General features: G+C 40.4%; 1 protein-coding gene and 2 long non-coding RNA genes across 3 annotated transcripts in view; all 3 read left to right on the top strand.

Moving 5' to 3' along the window:
• The window catches only part of LRMDA (leucine rich melanocyte differentiation associated), a 746,646-nt gene that overhangs the window by 610,946 nt on the left and 114,391 nt on the right, over positions 1-21,309 (top strand). Inside the window, 1 exon segment of the mRNA XM_083614913.1 lies at positions 1,522-1,606. Within this exon segment, the coding sequence (XP_083471039.1) occupies positions 1,522-1,606 (85 nt within the window).
• Positions 2,793-21,309, top strand: part of LOC310763087 — a 54,039-nt gene continuing 35,522 nt past the window's right edge. The window contains exon 1 of the long non-coding RNA XR_014548469.1: positions 2,793-2,872. This is a non-coding gene — a long non-coding RNA (uncharacterized lncRNA). The remainder of the gene's footprint in view (positions 2,873-21,309) is intronic.
• LOC310763097 lies at positions 13,808-19,949 on the top strand. The gene is made up of 2 exons (XR_014548479.1): positions 13,808-17,264; positions 17,520-19,949. It is a non-coding gene; the product is annotated as an uncharacterized lncRNA (long non-coding RNA).

Genomic DNA, 21,309 nt, shown 5'->3' with positions numbered 1-21,309 from the left:
TATATTCACCTTGGTTGCTAAAGGTGAAGATAAGCACATGTTTCAACTGTCGCTCCCTTTTTGCTAGGGCCAGTCCATACTACTAAATGCTTCTTATACTTAATACTTTGGGAAGATATTGCGGATTCCTTTAGAAAATATTCCTGTGTGCACACTTGTGTGCACTCTGTTAGTATTTCATGCCTCCGATGCTGCAGATGTGATTGGTGTAATTCACATGCCTGTCTGGGAAGAGTGTGGGAATGGAAGACAGTCTTGTCTCTTCCGCTATGTGTACTGTTACACTGTATGTAGGGAACAAGGAAAGAGCCATGTTGGTTGTGCCAGTTAACATATGCAGTTCTTCCTGTGTAGGTTTAGTCTTTCGCCTACAGAACAAAAACAAAAAAAGTGTATCTTCTTTAGATCAAAATGCATGCTTTCACACTTTAAGTTGAGATGGGTTTAATGATCAGTAGGTGCAATTATATTTCTGTGAGTAGTTACCTGGGTTTAGTTGCTCTGAACTCAACTTGTAACTCCTGTCAGAATGTACTGCTACAGCAGTTGGCCTAATATGCTACAAAAGTTGGCCTAATATTAAAACATGTTTTAAAGTAATATATGTTAGAATAATACAGATTTACAAATAAGACCTGTCTCTTGCTTTTGAAAAAGTAACATTTAGTAATAGCAAAGCTACTGCTTCCTAGAATGCCTAGTTGTAAATATAGTAAGGCCTAAAATTCCTCACCCTCCAGTAGGAAATAATTAAATGTGTGCTTGGTTGTTTCAGAATTAATTTAGACCTGTTATTACAAGGTTTATAGGTTTATTTGATATTCCAGTTGTTATGGGACAGTTAAGTATGTTCCATAACAGAGTTTGAGATTTATTGTTTAAAAACTAATACTCGCCTCTTATAGTTTATTTTACTTAATATATTCCATGTAGTTTGGATTTTGAGAGTAGTTAATCTTGCTTACAAGGCAGGATGGACACATCCAGTGGTCAAAGCTGCAGCTGGTAGAGGTGGAGCTCTCTCCATAGGTAGCTTGTGAAGGTATGTGGAAGCTGGTTGTGCTGATACCCTCTGGGCAGCATACCGTAATGCTCTCCAAATTAAGCCTGCTTCATACCCCATTTCCTGGAGTTGACTTGCAGATTGCCAGACAGTGCCATTTTAGTGTTCAGGCGGGATGGAGGGGTGATATAAAGACTTCAGTACTCCTGGGGCAAGTTTCAAAGCATGGTTTAACAGCTTGCTTCTGCTTGTGGGGGGGGGAGCATACTATCACATCAACCCCTGCCTGCAGCCTGAAGTGGTACAGTCAAGACATGAAAACAATTAAAACCTAAAAAGTGAACAAGAGTTTGCTCACCATGTCAGTCACTTGAAAGTTACGTTTTCCCAAATCCAATCAAAGTTAAATTAATTTTATCTCTAATATTGTACTTTGCATTGTGTGTACATGTGTGAGTGTATCCTCTTAATGAAATATACATACTAGCATCAGTTATATTTATCTTTCTTCTCCCCAGGCAACAACTGATGCTGCCTCCATTTCTCCTCAGATGAGCTATACACCTCTGCCAACTGGATCAAGGGACCTCACCAACCACAGAGGTAAGAAATAAAAGAACCACAATACACACATGGACCCACACACACAAAGGAACTATTGTCATTCACGACTGTGAGGTGAAAAACTTCACTGTAAGGCCATTAGACTTTACTACCTCTCTGTAGGCACCCTGGAGACAATTCACCAAACTTTTGAGATATTGAGAAGAACAATGTATTTGGCAAAATTAGTTTTTAACAGATTTCAACAAGCCTTGCAGGTACTCTACTGGGAGATAATCTATTAAGTAACATTTGCTTCAGTTTCAACAACAATTATATTACATATTGCTAAATTGACAACTGAATTCTCCCCTTATTTTTTTTTTAATCTGTAAATGATAAAAATACTAAAATATGTTTATTTTCCAATTAACAGTTCAAGTTGTGATTTACTATTACTTTAGGACACATTTACTTGGTATTTGCTGCTTCTTACCATTCTCTGTTTACCATCAAAGGGTAGAAATCTTATCTACCTATCTCTCAGGTCATCGAAAACTAAAAATGCTGTATTCATAGAAAAAGGAAAGAAATGAACAGTTGCAGTAAAGGAAGTATTTTGAATGGCCAGGGCAGAAGGGTGGGGGCAGGCAAAACTTTGTTCCATGCTATTCCAGCCTAGGTCAGGCCTGATATCATCAAGTGTTGACAGTGAGGTCAGCTGGAAATCCAATGAATCCAGTACTGACTTAGTCACTCTGTAAAATGTCTTGCTGATTTCCATGGGATGCTCTTTTGGCAGGTAGAAAGGGAAGATTTCCACCTCAGGAGTGAGGCCACTAGAGTGGCGTAGGGCTGCATGAAGGAAGACTTTTGCCCTATTTACCCCCACCCTTCACTCCAGCATGGTGGGTTGTGGTTTTGGATTGCAGCCTTAGTTGTTCATTATGCAGGTTTCCAATCTTGTCTCCTTTCTCGGTGGTAGTCCTGTAAAGTAAGTGACTAAATATACCAGACAAAGAACTTTAGTCATGCTTTGTAATAGCAATAGGGAACCTGTGGCCCTCCATATGTAGTTTGACTGCTATAAATTGTTGCAACCTGAGTAGGGTGCTGATGCATCTGTAAGGGCTACAGGAGAGAACATGGAGCCAATGATGTGAAGTTGCTCCTGGCAACTGATTCAAGAAACTCCATAGCAACAGAGTAAGTGAATAGGGGTAGAACTACAGTAACTGCGGAATACTACAGAGCCAGCCATGGCTATCTATTTCATTGCACTTTAGCTACTAAGATATGGGCAAACATACCGGCATTTACCACTTGGTAAGCTGATCATCTGTATTCATCCATGGGTTATTTTTCTTTTCTTTTCTTTTCTTTTATATTTTTATTAAGTACAAATTAGAAAACATACATATTCACAACCAAAGAAACTACAAAAGAAAAAGAAAATACATCTAACCAAGGGGGAAAAAATTAGAGAATATTTTGTCTCCTTTCATATTTACAGTTATTTATACCTCTATAAAATGCTATTCACAATAAAGCAGTGAAATGAAAGATAAGATATCAGAAAAAAGAAAAAAAGAACAAAGAAAGAATAAAGAAGTAAAAGAAAAAGATCATAGGTGAAAATTTTTAAAAGTAGATAAGTACCCACAATACATAGCCGTTTCCCATCTATATTTATATTCAATTGTATAATTTCATCTTGTCCTTATCTACCTTAAATAAAGTGTTATTTTTTGAAGTGTTTCTTATTCATGGTGTTGCAATCAAAACTGCTAGGTGGACAACTATTATTCACCAAGTATCGGAGGGCAAACTAAGTCAGTGGCTTGCCTTAGGCCTCTCAGTGAGTTAATGGCAGATTGAAATTGTGAGCTTCATTGTCTTAGACGCTATGCTACATGTAGCTCTTTATTTTGATAAGAGAAACATCCTTAACTTGATTAGATGAATTTCACACTGCGGTTTTATCAATCACTGAAAACTGAGCACACATTAATAAGGAAAGCTGAGATTCTGAGGAGAGTTTACACCACTTGAGGAAGCGCGTAAAGATTTTGAAGGCCTTTTGAGGGAGATACTATTAATAGATAAGAAACTACTTAGTTGTGCATTAGTTTAGCTTCGGGAAAGATGGATGATAGATACAAGTAGTTTTAAAAAATAAATCTACTTGTAAATCTACCCCGAGAGTTGGTAGTTTTTAAACGGTTTATAGCTTGTGATGATTCATTTTGCTAGATTTTTTAAAAATATATACAAACAAGACAAACAATAAAGAAACAAAGAACAACAGGGGGAGCACATTGTTGCCATTGGGATAAAATAAACAGAAGAGTAGCACACTTCTGCAGAAAGCATAATACAATAGATTCCTCAAAGGGAGAATTTGAAAGTAAGAGTCGCGTATAGACAAGGTAGCCTTACCAAATAGAGACTTGTGTTGGGGGGGGGCTATGCAGTGCACTATTTTTATTTATACAGCATATAAATGGAGCCAATACAAAATCAGAATGTTCTCATTTTGTAACCCCTGTTAGAACCCTCCTATGAAGGGTTAAAGATACATTTTTTTAATAAATGTTCAAACCAGTGAGTATTCTTCTCTGTATTTCAAGCTGAATTGCATAGCTATGTGGGCAGGGAGAAGGAGGCAATTCAGTCAACGTTTCAAGTCCCTGAGATTTCAGTGGGAAGTTGCTAAGCAGGTCTGAGATGAAGTTAAAAATATTTAAGTTTGGCCAGATTTCACCCTGTGTGAATAAGGAGAGGGAAAATTATCCAAGGGTCAGGTAAAACTGGCTCTTAGCAAGATACCATTGGCTCATTTTGACAGTTAACGTGTATATATCCTCAAGGAAATAGTAATTAAGGGATGTTTTCCAGAAATCCAGGTGTTGTGAATTGAGTTTGGAACATCCTGCTGGAAGACTGTATGTGAGCCATCAACTTTTTCTTTAGAATGCAAAGAAGTTCTCTGAGCTCACAAAACCTAATTGGAGTCAAGAGTGTACCAAGAAAAGAATGAAACACATAAACATGCCATTTTGGAATCTCACTCCTAAGGTTTTTCTATTCCCTGAATGGTCTCAGTCTCACATAAAAGATTGAATCAGCTATTGCATATGTAAATATTGGCAGCTTTTCGGGAATTCTTTGCAGCCTGAAGCTAAGGGAGAGAATGACCACTGCCTTTGTTCATCTCCAGAGGGGCTTGTTTACAAGACTGAATCTCTTGTGAGCAACTTAAGGCAGCTGTAAATTAACTCTGCTTGGGGCTCAAAAAGAGGAAAAACAGAACCAACTCATCTGTGTTTGGCTACATTTTCACAATTTCCACTTCATTTTTTCCTTCGTTTAGAACAAAGGAAAAAATACGACAGAAGCTATGCTTTTCCTACTCAGCTTAGTTTGCAATCTTTGTCGTAGTTCCAAAGAACCAGCAACTAGTTGCATGTGCCCAAGCAGTTTAAATGTTTGGCTCCTGACCACAGGCCCTTTCCCCATGCCAAATGAAATCCCATTTTTTAAAAAAACTAAGGGGAGCTTTGGAAGCAATTTGGTGAACTGTCCCCAACCCATTTCTGAATGGAACTGATTAAAACTAATTATTTTCACCTGATTATTATAATTCAGGTCCTCATTCCAAATTTGTTTCCATTAAACTCCCTACTGCAAATGGATTTCAGTGATATCACTAGGAGCATGATAACACCAAGAGGCTTTCTTGCTGCTACTCCTCCCTCCTTTCCCTAAGTTAATTTACCAGAGTGAAGGTGGTGACAGGGAGAACTCTCAAGAACTGCATGCCTCAGGACTAAATTTCAGATGCTGCTGGAGGCAGGTAGGCAGGCAGGCAGTCATGGCTCTGCTATGCACAGTGCTTGTAAGGTATTCCTCTCCACTGGGAACCTCAATTGTTCATGTACAAAAGTGGGAGCATTTGGAAGCCTTTTCAAACATACAGGTGTTGGGGGCATGCCAGAAGGGCTTGCTGACACTGGGAATTGACTAGCCATGTATCCCCGCTCCCCTTCAGCATATTCTATGTATAAATGCTGAAAAGAACTAATGTTTCTGACCATTTAAAGATGCCTATTGCTTTCTTTTTGACAATAAACTCAGACTACTGCATAGTGATCTTGGGGACACGGGTGGCGCTGTGGTCTAAACCACTGAGCCTCTTGGGCTTGCTGATCAGAAGGTTGGCAGTTCAAATCCGTGCAACGGGGTGAGCTCCTGTCGCTCTGTCCCAGCTCCTGCCAACCTAGCAGTTCGAAAGCACACCAGTGCTAGTAAATAAATAGGTACCACTGCGGCAGGGAAGGTAAATGGCATTTCCATGCATTCTGGCACTTGTCACGGTGTTCTGTTGTGCCAGAAGCGATTTAGTCATGCTGGCCACATGACCTAGAACAGCCGGACAAACGCCGGCTCACTCAGCCTGGAGAGAGATGAGCACCGTACACCCAAAGTCACCTTTGATTGGACTTAACCAGGCGTCCTTTACCTTTAGCTTTTACCTATAGTCATCTCGGCCTGGTAGGTATGTCCTCTACCATAATGCTCCCTTCCCCTATTATCTCATGGCATTAGAAACAGTGAGCTAAATCCAAACTGGTGAATCTTTTGAAATGTCCATTTTTCCCCCAAGCAAGTTTCAGGTTTTTGCAGGGGTTTAAGTGCATATGTTGTGCACAAAAGAATGGGAAGAATTTGTTGCATTTGAACATGGAGAAATTTCAGTGTTCAAGCTCTGATATTTATCAGCAATTCTGTTACAGTAATTCTGCTGTAAGAAGAAATAGTGAAATGCCATTTTTCTTTAAATGTACAGGCAGAAGGTTAATTGCTGAAGTAACCAGCGACCTTGTTAAAACTTGTAAAGGTTCCATGTACATTAGCCTCCTATACCTCATCTTCAACTACCGTACCTATTGCTTTATCACAGGGATACCCTGCAGGAGAAAGAAAATAAAGTGCTTCTTGATCAAGAATGATTAGTGTTTCTTGATCAAGCAAAGTAAACTGTATGGAATCTTAGTTAAAATAGACATTGACTTTAAAGGATGAATTGTTTCTCCTTTGTTTGCTTGTTCCTGTTTCTTACTGCTGCAAACAATTAAAAGTCTTCAGCAATATTTAGTCTTCATGAATTTTGTCGTGCGTCACTAGTCCTAGAGTTGTTTCCTAGTCTGTCAAAAACATGTGGATGGGCTCTTCCACTAGATACTATGTACTTGGACAGACTTTCAAAAAGCTTTTGATAAAGCCCCTCGCTTAGCTGTTATGAGATAAAGAGTGTGTGTCCTGATAAGCTGGTTAAAGAACAGGCAGTGGTTAGAAGGACAATGACTATTCACAATGCAGGGCAGCAAGAAGTGGATGGCAAAAATAAATGCCATCTAACCTGTTTCCAGTTGGATCTGTTCCTAATTGAGGAGTAAGAAGTGAGTCCACATTTGCAGGTGATAAAAGCACACAACAACACAAAAGGATCTCTCTAAACTGGGGAAATGAGCAATAAAAAGGCAAATGAGATTTAGTGTAAATAAATGACACAACTGTAACTTCCCCTATACATGAACAGGGTCAAGAGATGCGGGGAGGATGTGTTTGCTCTGTGATATGCAGCAAACTGAGTTGATCCATGCCTCCTGGTTCATTGTGTGGAACAGAACATGGTTTTGTAGGATTCTTCTGTCACAGGTGTAAATTAAAGTTTTAGAAACCTTTGAAGTTTAAAAGCAGTCCCCCATCCTCAACAGGTAGAAGTTCCAAGCTTTCCAAATGCAGCCACAAGTGGAATGATGATGTGCCATCTTTGCAGGGACTTGTATGGGGAAAGGTGACTAATGGGATACCCATCTTGTTTCAAAGAAACATTTGTTAGCACAGGGGGGCGGGGTGGCAGAAGTCCCCATCACTGCTAAAATGGGGGGTGTATGGAGGGACTAGGCTCAAAGGATGTGCATTGGGTACAATATACCGGTACCTCTTCCACACTGCAAAACTGAATTCATTTTTTTTTTTTTTAGGCTTTATTTTTCATTTATTTTTAACATTCTAGAACCATTAATCCTTCTGAGAAATCCACTGAACCATGCCTATTATCCTTTCTAGGCCTGGTCTTAGCCCTCCCTGCTTGGTGCTGGTCAAAGATTTACTTGGGAAAGTTACCAGTCTGCTTAGAACCAGAGTAAACATGAGCTGAAGAACTGGAGGACTGGGGGAGGGCAGAATCCAAGCTGGTGTCTCTCCTCTCCTGTGGGCTGCAGAGAACCTCTTTCCCAGTTGCCCTGGTCTTTGTCCAGCCTGGTGAACCTCATGGCTTCAGTACAGTGATCACTTACCTATCACCAATAAAAACTGTGGTAGGCTTGCCTAAATGAAAATGTTTTTAGCAGGCACTAAAAGGGGGACAGTGAAGGTGCCTGCTTGATATATCAATAGGCAGGGAGTTCCAGAGGGTAAGTGGTGCCACACTAAAATACTGAGTTCTTATAAATGCGAGAGGGGCATTGTGTGGCACCTTTTTAAAAAAAATGTTGGCATAAAAAAGAGATAAGTTTTTGCTTCCCAAAAGGTAATTATTTGGCTCATGCTATCACTGCAAATCTTTACTGTGGTGATGGTGGTTGATACAGTTGTTAGGTTCCTATCCTAGTTTACAGCCGGAGGCTTCATCTATTTAAACTTGAAATTGATTGCTGGGAATGTCACAGAGTAATTTACATAGCAACTTATCATAATTAGTCAGAGTTTGTAGTTTCCTTAATGTGAGCTGCACTTTATGCTTAGCAATTGATTTTTCTGTATATCTGTGTGAAGCTTCTTAATGTGAACCATCTAAAAAAAAAAACCCTGTGGGTAGTTTTTTTATCATTTAGTTAACCTGAGGAATCATAAAATATGTTTAATCATGGACTATAAATAGGAAGTGCTTGCTTTAACGCATTTAATATGGTGCAATGAGATGAATAAGGGGGGAAATGTAAGTGGTTAAAATATATTGGAGTTCCATTTCAGGCAGAAGTGGTTATGAATATCAAGGTTTTTCGTTTTGTTGGTTTCCATAGTGTATTTGCAACACTTCAGAGAGCTTAACCCCATCCCCACGAGCAAGCAAACCATTTTTGTTGGGAGTAAAGCAATAGTGCTTGCAATAAGCTGAACATGTGAGGGTTGATTGACAGGAAGAGTAGCCTGTTCTTATTCCTCAAGGATTCCTTCTCTGTTCAGTAACTACTTGTTAGTAAAGGAGATCACTTCCTTCCAAGCTTTACTTCTTTCCTACTTCTTCTCCAAGTTCAGAAGCTATCAATATGAGTCAGAATGTGCTTGTGTTAACTTCTTGGCTCCACCTTGGCCAGTGTAAAACATACAGTGGTACCTCGGTTTACAAACTTAATCCGTTCTGGAAGTCAGTTATTAAACCAAAACCATTCTTAAACTGAGGCACGCTTTCCCTAATGAGGCCTCCCACCACTGGTGTCCTTCCACCGTTCAGATTCTGTTCTTAGACCGAGGTAAAGTTCGCAAACCGGGACACTACTTCTGGTTTTGCTGAGTTTGTAAACCAAATCATTCGTAAACAGGACTGTTCTTAAACTGAGGTACCACTGTATTTAGAATGGCTTGCTTGCCATAGGTTATAAACTTTGCATTTTCTTTATCCATTCAACCAGAAGTCTTACCAGACTATTTCTTCCTGCGCATTACAGTGGTACCTCAGGTTAAGTACTTAATTCATTCCGCAGGTCCATTCTTAACCTGAAACTGTTCTTAACCTGAAGCACCACTTTAGCTAATGGGGCCTCCCACTGCTGCCGCACGATTTCTCTTCTCATCCTGAAGCAAAGTTCTTAACCCGAGGTACTATTTCTGGGTTAGCGGAGTCTGTAACCTGTAACCTGAAGCATCTGTAACCTGAGGTACCACTGTATTTACCAAACTTCAACATTTTTGTGTGCACTAAAATAATACCTTGCAAAATGGCAGACAAATTGGCATGAAGTCATCAAGGAAGTTTCCCATTGGGTATTCGCTATGGAATAGAAAGTGAGTTCTTTGTTCACTCACTTTTTATGGGGAAACAACATAATGTCATGATCAAAACATGCCCATCTCCTCCTGTGTTTTCCCTTATCATCTCCTACTTTTTAAAAAGAGCTTAGATAATCTTGACTTTAAAAAGCTCTGTGGAAAACTGCACAGTGTCTCCAGGTGTAGATGTCACGTTGTGCTGCTACTCTGGCCAGTAGAACTTGTTCTAACTATTTCCTTTTCTATGGTCTGTTTCTCCTGTTGCAATCAGATCTTATCACTTTAACCCTTCTTTTGCCAAATAGCTCAGGTTGTTCTTCAACAACAAACTGAGACTGAGTCCTATGTAGTGTCTGAAGGTGCAACCCAATAATTAGCCCCGCCTGCCCCTGCATGCCTTCCTGCTTCTGAGTCCTCAACCTCATTTTCTGAAGGGTTTCCAACATCAGAATCTCCACCCCCTCAATAAAATTTGCTAAGCGTTTTAATTTTGCACAATTATTCTACAGTTCTCACATTCATAGTGGGGCAGGAGTGAAGTAGAAGTCTCATCCCCAACCCTTGGGACACTTTGTATATGTTAAGGAGTGTCATAGAAGTGATTTGAACTGCTTTCTGCGTCATTTGTTACCAGGGCAGTGAAGGCGAATTCTAACCATTTCAGCCGCATGTAAAAATGTGCATTCTAATCCAGTGTATGTCCTAATCCAGTCTTGAGATTTCGACAGGCCTTGCCTACTGTATTTCATCTTTCGAAGTGTAAGACAATCTTTGTGTGTTGTTCTTTTTTAATGAAAGCCGAGATCCTTTGGAAACTGAAATTTGCACCCAGTGTCATGTTCTTTGCTCTCACAGAGCATCAGTGCATGCATGCAACCCCTCCTGTCATTTCTCTCAGCTTGCTTTTCAGAACTCCCCTGCTAAAATAATATTTTTTCTTCCATTGCTACAACTATTTTATCCCTTTGTTTAGAAGTCTCTGTGTTGGCTGTGGACCACTTTTTGTTCTGAAGCTTTATAATGCCCAGAGTGGTGGGAATAAAAAGGGGTTCCTCTGTGTCTGCTTCCATGCTTCACAGCTTAATTTATGGCAAAAACACTACCAACCCACCACCTTATATACAATATCAGTCTGAAGCAGTGAGTGGATGCTTGTCTGCTTGCACCATGGCCTAGTTCTCATATAGGTTGTTAAACCTGTGCCTGGGCTGTAGCACTTCAGGCTGCTCACATGACTGAGTGTTCTTCCATTTATAGAATACTCTACGCATAAAAATGGTAGGTTTCAGGGAGACATGTTCTAGCTTAGCCTTCTCTCTGACGTGGTAGTTTTCTATGGGCATGGATTTGCACCCCCCAAAATGTGAGCCCCCACCTGTGGTCTGAAATGGCAAAAGTTTGCCCCTTCAGCAGTCGTACGCATAAGAAACCAAACATAATTTATTGGTTAAACAACAAGGGTTTAACCATTTGCAACAACCACTGAAAACAGCATGACAAAATACAGTATAAGCCAATGATAAATCTAGTGCAAACTTTCAGCTTGACAGTCACATGAGCCTCCATGAATTACTTCCTTAGCAAAATTAGGCCACTCCAAACATAACAAAGCATATAAGTATCTGAAAACAAGAATTTTACCTAGAGGCAGAAAAGGGCTAGTTAAAAACTGGGTGACTTATGAAATCCAGCCAATTCACACCTCCCTCTCTCCTCTTTTCCTGCTGAGTCACCTGGCCGTATATTGCATATCGTGTAGTAAGTATGCTTTGCTCAGGATGAATTGTTAGCTTGAACCCATCTTTAACTGAGCTTCCTTGTACAACAATGGTATAAGTCGTTTTCTGTGCCTGCATTTTTCTAGGAACCACACAGATGTTACTGAATGTTTAATACATTGCTGTTAGTTTTGATTCTGACCCTTGACTTAATATGGTTCAAAACATACATTTATCTGGGTCACTGAATTCATGTTGCTGTCACTTTCTAAGCTCAACAATTTCTCGTCTGTGCTTCAAAGGAATGTTGGATTTCTATCAGGATACTGTAGGCTGTTAAAACTTTGGCATAGAAATGTACCACTGTCTTGTGTATAATAATGATGGGAGCAGGAAGTCATGTGGAATGAGGGATGGGTGAACGAGCTCGGAATTGTACATAAACTCTCTCAGAGGCTTTGCTGAGAGCTTGGATGAAATGTTTCTTTAGGCACTCGGGAAAGAAAACCAGTTAATAGATTTGAAGTGGGAAAATGCTTTCAATTGGTGAAGTCATCTACCTTCCTGAATTTCAGCCATGAGTTGACATTTTGAGAAAAGGAAGAGATGATCCGCATTCGCTTGCCAAGCAAGTTAATGGACCTTTCCTGAGACTTACAATTAAGTGTGCAAGATTGTGCATACTGCCACAAAATGAACGCAATGCTAACAAAAGATTAGGATTAAGGTGCAAGAGCGATTTGATAAAGTAGTGGGAGGTGGCAAGATTTACAGTTATATTTAATGGTATACAGACGTGTTGCAGGACTAGGTACAGCAGCAAGAAAAAGCAGGAGCTGCAAATTATTGTTATTATTATCAAAAATACAAAATGAGAACACAAAATACAAGAGCAAACCAATACCCCACCTCCCACAGCACATTTAAAAGGCCATAGATTGTTTAATCAGCCAAAGGCCTGGTTATAGAGAAATGTTTTTGCCTGGCGCCTGAAGATATGTAATGACAGTGCCAGGCGAGCCACCCTGGGGTAGGCATTCGATAAACGGGGAGCTACTACAGAAGAGGCCCATTCTCGTATTGCCACTCTCCATTATTGCAGTGGATTATTATAGGATTGTTATAAATTTGTGGGGAAGTGCAAGAACTTGACAGGTTTTGTTTCTTATCTCATTCAACACAGAAGTGAGACTGGGAAAGTATCATTTGAATAGCCCCTGAGTTTTTACAGCACAGGAATTTCCCCTCTGCTCATGACTCCAGTGTCTAATCTATTATAGGGGAAAGACGTGAACACATGTTACTATCTATGAATGACACAGGAATGCCAAGGTTCTTGAAGCGGTTTGCTAGAGTTAGTACCTTCTTCCAGGTCTTAATTCATACGACATGTTTAGATTAGTGACTGACTTGCAGGATTTCTTCCATGCTGCAGAAGTGTAGTGGGTAAGGTTTCAGGTTGAGGTGACATGAGTGAGTGCAGTTAGCAAACAAACAAACAAACAAACAAACAAACAAACCGCCCTCTCCTCTTCTGGTGAAATATGTACCTTTTTGGTGACAGTTCCAGGCAGATTATGAAAGGATTTTCACATTCAGAATGAAAGCAAGAAGCATTTCCCTCATTCCTATGTGCTCCTAAAATTGGTGCCACCATGTAGTCACATTTGAAAGGCTGCATAGTGTCATGATGCCATATTGATCATGTGCTCTCTACTTTTCCTGGATCATAATAGCCAGCAAGAACAACACTGTGTTTGTTGTTGTTTTTAAATGGCACCAAGTGAAACAATGCAAAACATAATGGTTTCAGGTGTATTTTGGAAAACATTTTAGGCCTCTTGAAACCCTTTCTGAAATATTTCTCGTGGACATTCAGGACAGTCATAGAAGCTCAGGACGCTGTCACTGTTGTGTAGCCCTGCTGATGAAGAAGAGTGGGGGAAGTATCTAGACCGCGAGGAAGGCATATTAAAGCAGAAAGCTGCCTCTAGCATGAGTTCATCACATGAGTTGCAAAGCTAAATAAACAGCATTGGCAAGGAAGGGAAAGGTTGGAAATCAATCTTTTGGTCAAGTCAACAGATGCATTGGAACAAAAAGAGATGCCATGCCTTCCCCAGCAATGCCCCACCTTAATCTTTTGGGTGTTTTCACTTTTGTTGGTTGAAAGTGCATTTTTGGAAGCCTCACACTGGATACAGGGCAAAACATGCTATAAGGAATGTCACTTCAGATGGTAATTTTGTTATTAGTCCAAACATGTATAAGAGCCCCTCTGGATCAAGCCAAAGGCCCATTTAGTCCATCATTCTGCTTCTCATGGTGGTATACCATGCAAAGCCCCAAAGCAGGAGATGAATTCAACAGCACTCAGCCACTCTGATTCCCCCATGACTGGTCTGTCCTGAAGTGAGATGAGTCTCTCCAAGTTTGGGTGATTGCCAGGAAGGACCATAGTTCATTCACTTTATGTAGTGAACCATTGCTAAAGTAAAGTAAAGGACCCCTGACAGTTAAGTCCAGCCATGAACAACTTTGGGGTTTCAGCGCTCATCTTGCTTTACTGGCCGAGGGAGCCGACGTTTGTCCGCAGACAGTTTTTCTGGGTCATATAGCCAGGATGACTAAGCAGCTTCTGGCAAAACCAGAGCAGTGCACGGAAACACCATTTAGCTTCCCGCCAGAGCGGTACCTATTTATCTACTTGCACTTTGACGTGCTTTCAAGCTGCTAGGTTGGCAGGAGCTGGGACCAAGCAACAGGAGCTCACCCTGTTGTGGGGCTTCGAACCACCAACCTTCTGATCGGCAAGCCCTAGGCTCAGTGATTTAGACCACAGCGTTGCTGTGGGATAAATGTTATCTTCTTGGTGTGTGTAAAGTGGGGATGTGGATTGTTCCTTGCCCTTTCAGATTTTTTTGCTGCTGCTCTTGGTTCATATTATTAATTCTTGGGGAGGCTCTGAAACCGGGGTGAGCAGCTATTAGTGAATAAACATATTTTAGAACCTTTGACCAGTTGTTCCAGGACTACAACTCCCATCATCCCTGGCTGTTACCTATGCTGGCTGGGGCTGATGGGAACTGCGGTACAGCAACATCTGCAGGGCTGCTAAAATAAGGTTACCAGATTTTTTTCAATGAATCCAGCGACACTTTTCAACTTCAATGGATTCTGTATGGGGTCTGCTTTGTAAATCCGGGGACTGTCTCCCGGAAACGGGGACGCCTGGTAACCTTATGCTAAAAATGTCTCTTGACTAATAGTGGGATTGTTCAATAACACTCAGTTTGAGAATATTTAAGCTAAACTAGTCTTTCTTTCCAAGAACTGCCGTCATATAAGGGGAGTCTTAAGTAACCACAGCATGCCTCTATACATGGAATTAAACTCTGGTGAGCAATCTGTACCTTTTACTGAAACAATAGCTGCAGTTAGTACACAAAAAAATTAATCATTAAGGCTGATGGGTGTTATATGAGTGTGTAGGGAGACTGTAGCAGGTGTGCACCTCAATAAATTTCAATTGACTGTAAATGTCTGTAGCCAAACAGCTTCATCATCTGGTTTTTCAAAGCTTGTAGACAGGCAATTTTTCATGATTTTACCATTTCAGCCAAATGAACCCTTTAAAATTAAATATACCCCATGATTCCAGATGTTTGTGTATTTGTTCCAATGATGCTATAAAATAACTGCATGATCAGATTGGTGATTTTTGAAAAACAAAAAAGAGGAGGAGAAGTTGGGACTGAAATATTTTTAAAAGCATGGACATTCCCAGGAGTCTGTCTCTGGATGTTTGTTCTAAAGTTGACTCTCTCAGTGGACAGTGGTTCTATACTTAGGTGAAGGAGCATGGACGCACATAAATTTAATCTTTAATGGAAGATTGGGATTATTAATCCACGGGACCAGTTTACTAGCCTTTTTATTTTTTATTTCTGATTGTCATTTGTGGGCAACTTTTATTCCTAGAATCCAGCTAACATCAAAAGCTGATTTCCACCTAGCTTCAGGTTCCATTTCCACACCCACCCAATGGTTCTGTGTGCGCGTGTACATGTGTGTGGATTAAATAACAAGATAGTATAGCCAATCACACAAAAAATTCACACCTGACTGACATAATTCCGAGAATCTGAATATCCATCCTCAAAGTTCAAAGACAGCTGTTATAATAAATATTGCTCATGATTTCTTGACAGCAACTTCTAATGGTGTGGTTGTTTTGTTTTTTGTTTGTGTGGACATGCATGCACGTGTGTGTGCACACAGGAATTACATTTGTACCCAGGAATGAAGGGGGATAGCTCATTTTTAGAACATAAAGCTTCTACTGCAGAAAATTCTAACTTGGGTCAAGTTCAATACCAATCCTCCCCCAGAGGGGCCTACACAACTGATTAAGGAACCTTAACTATTGTTTGGTGTGATGTTTAAATTGACAAACAGCTGGAAATTATGGTTTTAAGTAAAACTATTGTTTTATGTGGTTTTGCAAACCATGATTTGCACTATGCTTTGGTGTCCCGTGTGTATGGTCAAGCCGTGATTACAGCTAAGATTCTGCCTCAAGAGATTCTGTAAGATTCTGTACCATAGAGAGAGGAATGAATGTATCAAATGGTGTATCGAGATAAAATGAAGAGAGACTATTGTATGCTTGGAAGCGTCAATCATCTTTGCATTATAAATTGTGATTAGCACAAACCATGGTTGGGTGCGATGTCTGAATTGAGCACAATGAACTTGGCAGAGATACAGGTGTGACGTTAACATATGAGAGTGCTGGAGGTGAAATAGTTAAACAGGTTACCCAATCAGAACCCAGGGGGTGGAGTCAGAGGGACTATAAAACCAGCTCTGGGAGGGGCAAAGGGAAAGTTCATTGGGAGTTGGGTGGTTGGTTGGAGTGGGAATGAATTGGGATTGAGTCCGTGGGTAGGTTGAGTTAGTGTAGCGAAATAAGCTGAGTCAGGAACAGTTAGGAGCTAGGAAGACAAGTAAATATCTGAGAGGTGGTTTAGTGAGTGAGAGCAGGTAGCGGAAGTTATAGGTCTGGATAGGTACCCCATGATTGTAATTGAGTTTATGTTTATGAAACCACACACTTGTTAAACTGCAATAAATAAGCAGAAGATTATGTTCCAATTTAACCCTGGCTGGTTACCAGGTAGGGCCTGGGTGGTGGCAGTGAGAAATCAAGTGGTGGCACAGGGATCAATAGACGGTGAAATGTCCAGGGACCCTGTGTGATCGCCACAACAGGTGTTACTAAAGAATAATGTCTTGTGTTCTGAAACCCATGGAGTGACTACCCTACCAGCCCTCCCTAAATGGTCCCCTATGTATGGTTACCAACAATTGATGACAAACTGCTAGCCTCTTGGGCAAGGCCAGGTGGCAGAGGCAGGAACTTGGTAGGCCAGGGATAAAGTCTGCATACATACCAACATTTCACAAATGAAAATATAGACACTATGCTTAGTTGTGAACTGCCCTGAGATCTATGGGTATAGGGCAGTATACAAATTTAATAAATATTAAGAATAAATAGCAAGTGCCACCTTGATTCTCACAAGGATAACTTCCTGATCTGAGCCTTCTCCCTCCCCACAACCATTACTGATTGACAAATACTCTTTTCTGCCTTCTGAATGCTATATCTGTTTACTCTCCAATCTTCTCTCCTTCACTGTCTTCCAAAGTGTTCGGAAGACATTTATTACATAGTACATTCCTAGGCTGGATCTAGACACATCAAAGAAGTGTTTCAGTTAAATGCCAATGTAGTCAAGATGGCACCATCCACTAACAAGAGATACAGGCAACTCGCCCATTTAGGTGGGTTCAGTATGTACGTGACTGCATATACACATCATGATGAACCAGGAAGTGACCCAAAAACATCACAAAAAAGGGCAGGGTGGCATGGGGTGGGGGCAGAACAGGGTGTTTACAGGCTTTTCCTATGTTGTTTCAGATATATGTGATTCACTCAGAACCATAGCTGTCAACGTTTCCCTCATATTTGGAAATTCTCATATTCCAAATAGGATTCCTTGCAAAAAAAGGGAAAAGTTGACAGCTATGCTCAGAACGTAACCCCGGCATAAATTGGGAGTTTTCTGTATAAGCAGGCTGGAGAAAACCCCAATGTTTGTAGAACTACAAAAAAACCACCCCTTTAGAAGAGAAGCCATAGGGACTGAGCATGCTCAGTGGGCATGGAATGACAACAGGCTGTTTGGGAGTGGACTGGAATGGAGTGGCTGGAGATCTGAACAGGGGTATTCCACACTGCACATTTTGTTACAGGTAGAGGAAATTCTTATTTAGCCTACGTTTTAAAACAAACCTACCTAATTGGTTGGTCCTAGACTTGTATATGGGTTGACATGCAGCAGAAGTGCAGACTACGCACTTCTCCAAATTTTACGGTGCAGTTTCGGTAAAAAAAGAAAATGGCACCAAATGTGTACATTGTAGAAAAATGCACATTTTATAGGGGATAGCATTTTTGAAATGAGTATTTTGAATGAGGAATGTATGTGAAATGTGTACAAATTAAATACATTTTCTGTGCATTTTTTTTAATCCACAAAGAATGGGTTAGAATGAATATATGACTGAGCGCGTGTAAAAATGATGTGGACTAGAGAAAGGCTAATCCATCCACCTCTAGTTGCAGGTCCCACTTTAAATGTAGATTAAATACACTACATTACAATACTAGTCTGGGCAGCTTGGCAACCCTATTCCTGAGTCTGTGGCCGTTTCTTCCGAAAAGGCAAAAGAGGTTATTCATTTCATGGTGTGTGTGTGTGTGTTTCTGTTTCTGTCTTTGGAGAGGGAGAGGTATCTCTGATTCTCCTCTAATACTAGAAGGTGAGTGGTTGTGGAGTCTTGCTTACATGTTATGCGATATAAATTGTTGTATTCATGATCTAATGATACGTTTGCTTATCAAAGTTTCCTCCAAAGCATCTTTCATCTTTTTCTTTCCCCCCATCCTGTGCATTTTGCTGTGTTAGACAGCAGGATTGATCGTGGCCAGTGGCCCTGACAATTCTCCCTTGGTTTCATGCTTCCTATGGTAGGTAGGAGTGCTCAAATTGTCTGTTCTGAAAGAAACACACACACACACAAAAAAAAAAGCCAAGAAAGAGACCCTTATTTTCTGCTGAAGAATGATAGTTTACTTCCACAAACTGCAGAAGTAGCGGGTGGGGTGGGGGGGACTTGATCCCTTCTTGTTACTCTCAAGAAATGTCATCTTATGAAGTTTGAGAGCTGCAGATAGTATTGATTTTGTGTGAAAATAAGCCTCTATTGACGTTGTAATGAAGCACACTTTTCTTGCACAACTGGTGATATTGGTATCTTTTAGAGTGTTTTTAAACTCAGGGGTGGTTCTTAAGTATCTGCCAGGTTTGAGGAATCGCTTGAGACCCTCATTCTCTGCACCCCCACCCCCAGCCCATGGCAGGAGAAACCTGAAAGAAAGGATGGAAAATAACTCATTGACTCTGCACTTTGCTGCCTGCTGAGAGCAAAATGCAATGCAGTGCAATTTTAGTACTTACGTGCCACTAGGGAAAACAGACACTTTCCGTCACATTAGTGAGCACTAGGGGGAAGAATCCGTATATTAGTTGTTTAAGCTCTCTATTTTGAAACTCAAGAATGCTAGAGTTACTTCTCGAGTTAAAGAGATTTTGTAGTTTTTATCCACCTTGTATAATTAGCAGGATAAACCAAGAAAACTGAACAAGATCCAACTACTATGAAAACTGTTCCCTTCTGAGGTTCATGCAATGATGGGGATGAACAAGAAGAGATTTATTTCATTACTTTGTACTTGATGCAGAAGCAGGGCACTTTGAGGTGGAAGTGAAGCTGAGACAGAAGTATGCATACATTTTGCACTCTCTCAAGAATTTTGACATTTAATGCTATCGATGTTGAAAGTCCAAAATCCAATACGATTTTTGAGAGGTAGTCTGTGTTTGATGAAGAGTAATCCAAATGTTTTAGTGTTAACCTTTCAAATCTTGTACATAAAGCTTAACTTGAATTTTCAAACAGAAAACTCAAAAAAATTAAAATAAATATCTCAAATTCCTCAACTTGCATTTTTTTTTGCATGCAAATTTGGAAGTTAAATTAAATATTTAGCTTTACCTGAATTAAGGATGGGACATGAGTGGTGCTGTGGTTTAAACCACTGTGCCGCTTGGACTTGCTGATCGGAAGGTTGGTGGTTCGAGGCCCCGCGACGGGGTGAGCTCCCGTTGTTCGGTCTCAGCTCCTGCCAACCTAGCAGTTCGAAAGCATGCAGTGCAAGCAGATAAATAGGTACCGCTCCGGCGGGAAGGTAAATGGTGTTTCTGAGTACTGCTCTGGCTTTGCCAGAAGTGGCTTAGTCATGCTGGCCACATGACCCAGAAAAACTGTCTGCAGACAAATGTCGGCTCCCTTGGCCAGTAAAGCGAGATGAGCGCCGCAACCCCAGAGTCGTTCGCGACTGGACTTAACTGTCAGGGGTCCCTTTACCTTTAAATAGAAATATTTATAAGTGCTAGAGGATTGGATGGAGCAACAATAGGAATTTGCATTAAGAGTTTTAAAAAAGAAGAGAGAAAAATATGGCACCCATCTGATCATCAGGTTCAGTCAAGGGCAATTTAGTGCAGTCTAATGACTGATGTAAGAAATAGGATCTGCCAAGGATAAGAAATATAATGTGGGAAACTTCAATGACGCCAAATGGAGATCTTTATACATTCTCTCCAAAACCTGCATAATGCTCAGTTCCAGAGCCGAGAATTTCATTTAGGGAAAAACAATATCTGGATTTTTGTTTAGTGTCCACTTCACATTGCCTTTTGTTTTTAAACCACAGTATTAATGAAAGAAACACCGTTTTCCCTGATACATTTATTACATAAAAGAAACAGGTGAATAGATGTATTGTCAACCCAGCCCAAAGGTACAGAAAAGCTTCCATCTGTTTTGTTTAAGGAGCGGCGAGATTATGGAAGGGGGTACACCTTTGTTTGTTTGTTTAAACCATTTACACCCCACTTAGGATATTTGCAGTGGTGGGTGGTACATCAAAAAGTCCCATGCTCCATCAGTTCCATGATGGTACTTGCTCAGTCTTAAAAGAAAACTTAAGTCATTCCAAACATTCAGAGCACAATATTTAGAATGCACATACATCTTTATGTACAAGTGTCCTAAAGGTTCTTTTCCAGATGGAATGCAAGTAAGTCCATGACAGCTGTTAAGTTCACTAGTAAGAGACGAAGTCCTTTGTAGCTATTTCAAGGTTCCCCTTTTCTAGAGGCTTCATGCAACAACATTTCCTTGGTAGTTTGTGTGTTCTCCTGGTAACCCTGGAGCCAGGCAAATAGTTGTGGAGCAACCCCTTAAGCAGCTTGGTAGTAGCCTATAATCCCACCCCCATGAAAATTGTGAATCCACACAGCAAATGTGAATGTGAATGAAACAGTTCTGAATTGTTCTTTGAGTTTTAGGCTAACTCATGTGTGTGGAAAAGGTAAACAAATGGCTTGTTTTACAGTTCCAGATGAAAAATGAGAGAGGGAAATGATTTTATTTCAAAGAAAAGTACTTCTGTACTACTGCACATATTTAACCTGTAGAATTCATAGCTGTGATATTATACAAATCCACAGAGAATTGTTCCACCAGGAGCTAATGTATCTAATATCTACCCCAAAATCCTGTAATACAAAAACAAGTAACAATAACTTAACAATTCATGAGTCTGTCATAGGCTTATTTCATACATTATCCTAGCAGTGTAATTCCTACTTGGGATTGACAGCAGCCCACTGGTTGGTTGTATGAAGCAGCACTTTTATATTTAAAAAAAATGCCAAAAATAACCCTGTGAGCAGCAGCCTCTATTTCCCCCCCCCCTTTATTCAGCTCAGTCAGTTCTTGGGCCCT

The sequence above is a fragment of the Podarcis filfolensis genome (assembly GCF_964270895.1).
Source record: "Podarcis filfolensis genome assembly, chromosome: 5".
Classification (NCBI taxonomy): domain Eukaryota; kingdom Metazoa; phylum Chordata; class Lepidosauria; order Squamata; family Lacertidae; genus Podarcis; species Podarcis filfolensis.
This window is presented reverse-complemented; position numbering and strand designations above follow the sequence as displayed.